The sequence below is a fragment of the Oratosquilla oratoria genome, chromosome 3 (assembly GCF_046742065.1).
Source record: "Oratosquilla oratoria isolate Oo_2021 chromosome 3, ASM4674206v1, whole genome shotgun sequence".
NCBI classification, from domain to species: domain Eukaryota; kingdom Metazoa; phylum Arthropoda; class Malacostraca; order Stomatopoda; family Squillidae; genus Oratosquilla; species Oratosquilla oratoria.
Window position 1 is genome coordinate 81,673,211 of NC_134779.1, and position 7,500 is coordinate 81,680,710.

Below are 7,500 nucleotides of genomic sequence, written 5' to 3' on the forward strand. Positions count from 1 at the left end.
CAACTTTAGAAACAACATTAGGAATTATAACTCCTCCTTTGCCTTTGCTTCCTTCGGCGCTGAAGTGAAGCCACCTCCAGGACATGGTCCATATTGTTTTCGATTGCAAGGACAAATATATCATTATGCAACAAATTTACATCCAAATGAAAATGAAGAAAGAAAATATGGACAGCTCTATATAATTGAACCAAATGAAGCATTAAATCTGAGGTCAAATGCTAATCAAAATTCTAATTGCTTATATTCAGTTTTCGAAAAAATATCTCAAGCAATGGTCGATAATCCTTATGTAGGGGCATATAAAAACATGAGAACTATCGAACTTGAAGAGCAACAGAGAGCTACATTACAAAATATCCCTCCCAGAAAAATAACCATGCAATTTATTGCCGGCCCTGATGCGAGGAGATATAATAATCCAACAAATGATGAAATTGCAGCAATATTTGTCGGTGATGATGGAGCACCTCCTGTCCAGCGTGACATTATATTGTACCCTGAAGGACAACAGAGGGAGAGGATATCCTACCTCTCTTGCCATCTTGATCCAATGATTTACCCTCTTCTCTTTCCTCATGGTGAATTCGGATGGCATATAAACATTACTCATGTAGAAAATAGGCAAACTAGAGTTCGTAACAAGGTTACTATGCAGGAATTTTATGCATATCGTCTATCTATAAGAGGTGGCTTCAGTCCAATACACAGTGGTGGAAAACTATTTCAGCAATATATAGTTGATGCTTATGTTAAAGTAGAGGGTTGTCGTTTGAAATTAATTGCAGAAAATCAAGCACAACTAAGAGTTGATGGATCACCTTGCAAGAAATAATGAAAATGAAGATCCTGGAGTACCTGTCATTTTGCCATCATCCTTCACAGGGAGCCCACGAAATATGCAACAATGCTATCAAGATGCAATGGCAATAGTTTGCAAGTATGGTAGGCCTGATTTATTTATAACATATACTTGCAATCCAAAATGTCGAGAAGTAACTGAAAACTTACAGCCTCATGAAACTGCACAGAGCAGACCTGATTTGTTGGCACGAGTTTTCAAACAACATCTCAATGAATTAATGATTGACATAAAGGACAGACATGTACTTGGGGTACCTATTGCTGCGATACATGTTATTGAATTTCAGAAAAGAGGTCTCCCGCATTGTCACATGCTAATCATGCTGCGTGAAGAAGATAAAATTAGAACTTAAGAACAAATTTATAATATTGTTTCAGCTGAATTACCATCAGAACATGATCCAGAATTGAGAGAATTAGTGAAAAAACTCATGATTCATGGACCCTGCGGTACATTTAATCCCAATTCAATCTGTATGGTAGAGGGAAAATGTCAAAAGAAATTTCCTATGCCGTATCAGGAGGAGACTATAACAAATGTTTCTGGATATCCTCTTTACAGACGCAGAAATAATGGAGATTCTGTTAGAGTGGGCGTCCATGAGGTTGACTGCAGGTTTGTAGTACCATATAATAAATATTCACTCAGAAAATATGGTGCTCACATTAATGTAGAAGTGTGTATATCGGTAAAAAGTGTGAAATATCTTTTCAAATATGTTTATAAAGGACATGATTGCGCAATGATGGAAATAAATATGAACAACAATCAAACTAATGAAAATGAATATAATGAAATTAAACAATATATTTCGTGTAGATACGTATCTCCGCCTGAAGCATTTTGGCGTTTGTCAGAATATAAAATGTATGGACAGTCGCACACAGTTTACCGACTGGCACTCCATTTGCCTGACCAGCAACAAGTTTATTATAAGCCGGGCGAACAAAGACAGGCTGCTGCCCGTGCAGAAGGACAAGACACGCAATTAACTGCATGGTTCAAACTTAACCAAAGTGACGTGGATGCAAGAGCCCACCTTTTTACCGATATCCCTGAATATTATGTATTTAATAACCAAAGCAACACTTGGACCAGAAGACAACGTCACCGCCAGATTGTAACGAGAATGTACTCTGCCAGTCCTAGAAATGCTGAGAAATTCCATTTAAGGATGCTTCTTCTTCATGTACCATCCTTTAAGGATGCCTGTATTCGATTGCAACTGCTTGAAGATGACAACGAACTAGAAATGGCTTTGAGTGAGGCAGCTATATATCAAATGCCACGACAGCTTCTTAACATGTTTGCAATGATTTGTTTATTCAATACACCACAAAATGCCTTACAATTATGGAATGATAACAAACACCTTATGATAGAGGACCTTTTATGCCAATATGATAATAATGTTGCAGAAAATATCACTCTGCATCACATAAACATGATTTTGAATGAAAACGGCATGAATTGTGCAATGCTTGGTCTGCCAGAACCAATCAGTGAGCCTCCTGCCATTCAACATATGGAAGAAATTCAAGAAGTCAATCCTGAAGTACTAAATATTGAGCAAAGATATGTATTTAATAGTGTCATTAACGCTGTAAGTGAAATAGATAGAGGATTAGAAACCAACCGCCGACTGTTTTACTTGGATGCACCTGGCGGCTCTGGCAAAACTTTTCTATTCAATATGATTCATGATTACCTGGTGGCTCAAAATGTGGCTGTTAGTACTTCTGCTTGGACAGGTATTGCAGCAACACTAATGAAAAATGGAAAAACTCTTCACAGTATCTTCAAACTTCCTGTTCCTTTGACTGAGACAATTACCTGCAATATTCCGCCTAATTCTGACCAAGCCAATATTCTCAGGCAGGTGAAAGTCTTCATTATTGATGAGGCGTCGATGATCCCTCGATATGCATTGAATGCTATTGATAATTGTTTACAAGATATTATGAATAATAATAGCATATTTGGTGGTAAAGTCATCATATTAGGAGGAGACTTCAGGCAAGTTCTGCCTGTGGTTCCTAGAGCTCCACCTGCTGCAGTATTGGATGTATGCCTAAAGAAGTCTCCAATGTGGCACAATTTTCATCAACTTAAACTCTCTCAGAATATGAGGACTAATGAAAACGAACAAGTTTTCTCACAATGGCTCTTACAAATTGGAAATGGTCGAGTGCAGAGTTCACTTGATAACGTTTCTGATGATACGATCGATATCCCAGAACAATGTGTATGCATTGACTCTTTAGTATCAGACATATTTGATAATTGCACCCAAGACGAAATGAGAAGTAGAGTTATTTTGTCATCAAAAAATGTAGATTGCTTGAAAGTTAATGAAGATATTCTACGAAGACTACTAACTGAGAGCAAAACATATCTAAGTATAGATTCAGTATCATCAGACAATGAAATGGAGGCCAATAATTATCCAATCGAATTCATAAATTCACTTACGCCTTCAGGAATGCCTCCTCATCGTCTCAATCTTAAAGTTGGATCTATTATTATGCTGCTTCGAAACCTGTCAATAACGCAAGGACTATGTAATGGAACGCGTTTAGAAGTATTGGAGCTTCATAACCACAGTATTCTAGCTTCAATCATGAGTGGATCTCATGCTCAGGAGCGAGTTTTAATTCCAAGAATTAAACTTAATCCTAGTGACGTAAATATTCCATTTGTTCTGCACAGGACTCAATTTCCCGTCCGCCTATCATATTCAATGACCATTAATAAAGCTCAAGGACAGATTTTCGATAAGGTTAGGATCTACCTACCCCAACCTTGCTTTACTCATGGACAACTTTATGTAGCCTTCTCAGGAGCAAGGTCTATGAACAGTGTAGGAGTAAAATTTGTCCTCAGAATGATTCTACTCATGGCCAGAGAAGAGGAACTACCTTCACAAGAAATATTGTATATAAAGAAGTTTTGTAAATTGTTTCATGTATTGCTCATTTTTTGAAATACAATTCAGATCTTCTCACATTTTATTCAAACATGTATAGGTTAGGAACAAGATAATCAGTATTGAAAATATAATTTCGTGTAATTTACACGGGTTCCGTCGAAGTTCTCGAAGGCGCCGAAGTTCTCGAAGTCGCCGAAGTTGTCGAAGGTGCCGAAGTTCTCGAAGGTGCCGAAGTTCTCGAAGGTGCCGAAATTCTCGAAGGTGCCAAAGTTCTCGAAGGCGCTGAAGTTCTCGAAGTCGCCGAAGTTGTCGAAGGTGCCGAAGTTCTCGAAGGTGCCGAAGTTCTCGAAGGTGCCGAAGTTCTCGAAGGTGCCGAAGTTCTCGAAGGTGCCGAAGTTCTCGAAGGTGCCGAAGCTCTCGAAGGTGCCGAAGTTCTCGAAAGTATGTCACGCTTACATCAAAATCAACGACCTTCCATGGTGTCGAAGTTCTCGAAGCTACCGAAGTTCTCGATAATAATCCAACAAATGATGAAATTGCAGCAATATTTGTCGGTGATGATGGAGCACCTCCTGTCCAGCGTGACATTATAGTGTACCCTGAAGGACAACAGAGGGAGAGGATATCCTACCTCTCTTGCCATCTTGATGCAATGATTTACCCTCTTCTCTTTCGTGTAATTTACACGGGTTCCGCTAGTTATTATTATTATTATTATTATTATTATTATTATTATTATTATTATTATTATTATTATTATTATTATTATTATTATTATTATTATTATTATTATTATTATTATTATTATTATTATTATTATTAATTATTATTATTATTATAATGTGTAATGAGAAATAGACATTTGGGAATGGATGCGAAGAGGAGACTGTATGAAGGAGTGATTGTGCCAACAGCACTGTATGGGGCAGAAACGTGGAACATAAGAGAAGAAGAGAGAAGGAGTTTGAATGTGTTTGAGATGAGGTGTCTGAGAAGTATGGTGGGGGTTACTAGGCTAGATAGAGTGAGAAATGAGGAGGTGAGTAGGAGAACAGGGGTGAAAAAGGATTTGGGAGAGAGGGTTGATGAAAGAATATTAGGATGGTTTGGACACATGGAAAGAATGAGTGAAGAAAGACTAGTAAAAGAGGTATGGAAGGCAGATGTGGAGAGAGTGAACATGAGGGGACGTCCTAGGATGAGGTGGATGGATGGGGTGAAGGGGGCTTTGGGGAAGAGGGGAATGTCTGTTGAGGAAGGAAGGGAGAGGACGGAAGACAGAGGTGAGTGGAGAATGGTTGTATATGGATGATGTTGTGACTGCATGAGGAGGAATGGGCGGGGGGGTGGGGGGTGGGGTAGTATGTGTGAGTAAATTTTGACGCAGCCCGAAGGGATTTCTCCCCGTCCTCTCCTTATATGCAAAGGGGGACGGAGAGGGGGGGTCGCCAATTAAATGAAGCGGCCTTGCTGTGGATGTACTGTGTCTTGCGACACTGCTTCTGACCCAGGGCGGTGGGCAGGGTTCAGGGATGACCCGTCATCCAGGAGGTGCTCAGATGAGAGGAAGGGTGGGAGGGGTGTGGAGTGTATTTAGGGATGAAATGGGTGGGAGTGTTTTTATGCCTTTCCCTTTGTGGCTACCTCCCTTGGAAGGGGGAAAAAGCCTTGGTATATGTATGTATGTATGTATTATTCTTATTATTATTATTATTAATTTAATCATTATTATTATTTTTGTTGTTGTTATTATTATTATTATTATATTATTAATATTATTATTATTATTATAATTATTATTATTATTATTATTATTATAATTATTATTATTTTTATTATTATTATTATTATTATTATTATTATTATTAATATTATTATTATTATTATTATTATTATTATTATTATTATTATTATTATTATTATATTACTATTATTATTATTATTATTATTATTATCATTATTACTATTATTATTTTTATTATTATTATTATCATTATTATTATTATTATTATTATTATCATTATTATTATTATTATTATTATTATTATTATTATTATTATTATTATTATTATTATTATTATTATTATTATTATTATTATTATTATTATTATTATTATTATTATTATTATTATTATTATTATTATTATTATTATTATTATTATTATTATTATTATTATTATTATTATTATTATTATTATTATTATTATTATTATTATTATTATTATTATTATTATTATTATTATTATTATTATTATTATTATTATTATTATTATTATTATTATTATTATTATTATTATTATTATTATTATTATTATTATTATTATTATTATTATTATTATTATTATTATTATTATTATTATTATCATGATTATTATTATTAAGAAAAGAAAAGAGAAGTAAAGCACAAGGTAAAGGAGGCAAAGAGGAGACCAGATGTGAAATGGGGTAAGAGTATGACAGAAAATTTCTAAAGTAATAAAAAGATATTTTGGAAAGAAATTAAGAGAGGAAGAGGAGGCGAATCAAGTAGAGAAGAAAAGGTAAAAGGTGTAGATGGAGAGATGATAATGGAAGAGAAGGCAGTAAGGGGAAGATGAGCAGAGTATTTTAGGGAGTTGCTAAATGTAAAGGAGGATAGGGAGGGAAAGATAGTTGCAGTGGGAAAGGCTAAGAAAATGAACGTGATGATTGAGGAAAATGGAGGAGAAATAAGGAAAGATGAAGTGAAGGCAGTTGTTTAGATGATGAGAGCAGGTAAGGCACCTGGTTTGGATGGATGCCATGCAGGATGTCTAAAAAAGGAGGTACAGTGATGGTGGACTGGCTGGTGAGGTTATTCAATGTTTGCTGGAGAGAGGATAGAGTGCCGGAGGACTGGAGGAGTGCCTGTATAGTTCCACTTTGCAAGGGAAAAGGAGACAAGTGTGAGTGTAGTAGTTTCAAAGAGATTAGCTTGTTAAGTGTAGTTGGGAAGGCTTATGGGAGGATCTTGACTGAGAGGATTAGGAGAGGAACAGAGGGAGTGATTGACGAGAAGCAGTGTGGATTTAGGATAGGTAGAGGTTGCGTAGATCAGATTTTTGTGGTAAGACAGATATGTGAGAAAGCTATAGGAAAGGGGAAGGATGTTTTTTGGGCTTTTATGGATCTGGAAAAGGCTAACGACAGGGTAGACAGGAAGGCACTGTGGGATTTTTTGCAGATATACGGGATAGGAGGAAAGCTTCTAGGAGCTGTCAAGAGTTTTTACGAGAGTAGTAGAGCATGTGTCAGGATTAGAAATGGAGAGAGTGAGTGGTTCGAGGTAAAGGTGGGACTTCGTCTGGGATGCGTTATGTCGCCCTGGCTGTTCAACTTATATATGGATGGGGTGGTGCGAGATGTTTAAAGAAAATGGAGAAAAATGGGAGGTGAGCCAGCTGTTGTTTGCAGACGACACTGCACTTGTAGCATGATCAGAGGAGGGATTGAGGAAGTTGGTGACAGTTTGGGAGAGTGTGTGAAAGAAGAAAGTTGAAGATAAATGTGGGTAAAAGTAAGGTGATGAGATGTACAAGGGGTGAAAGTGGCAGCAGACTGGAAGTGAGCATTAAGGGAGAGCGACTGGAGGAAGTGGATAATTTTAGATACTTGGGTGCGAATGTGGCAGGAAAGGGTGGAGTGGAGGTGGTGGTAGAATGTAGACTGCGAGAAGCGAGTAAATGCC

General features: G+C 36.8%; 1 protein-coding gene across 1 annotated transcript in view; it reads left to right on the top strand.

Moving 5' to 3' along the window:
- Positions 1-812: 812 nt before the first annotated feature.
- Positions 813-7,500, top strand: part of LOC143019100 (uncharacterized) — a 14,268-nt gene continuing 7,580 nt past the window's right edge. The window contains exons 1-4 of the mRNA XM_076174803.1: positions 813-945; positions 1,243-1,480; positions 1,685-2,744; positions 2,988-3,548. Of these exons, the coding sequence (XP_076030918.1) occupies positions 813-945; positions 1,243-1,480; positions 1,685-2,744; positions 2,988-3,548 (1,992 nt within the window). The remainder of the gene's footprint in view (positions 946-1,242; positions 1,481-1,684; positions 2,745-2,987; positions 3,549-7,500) is intronic.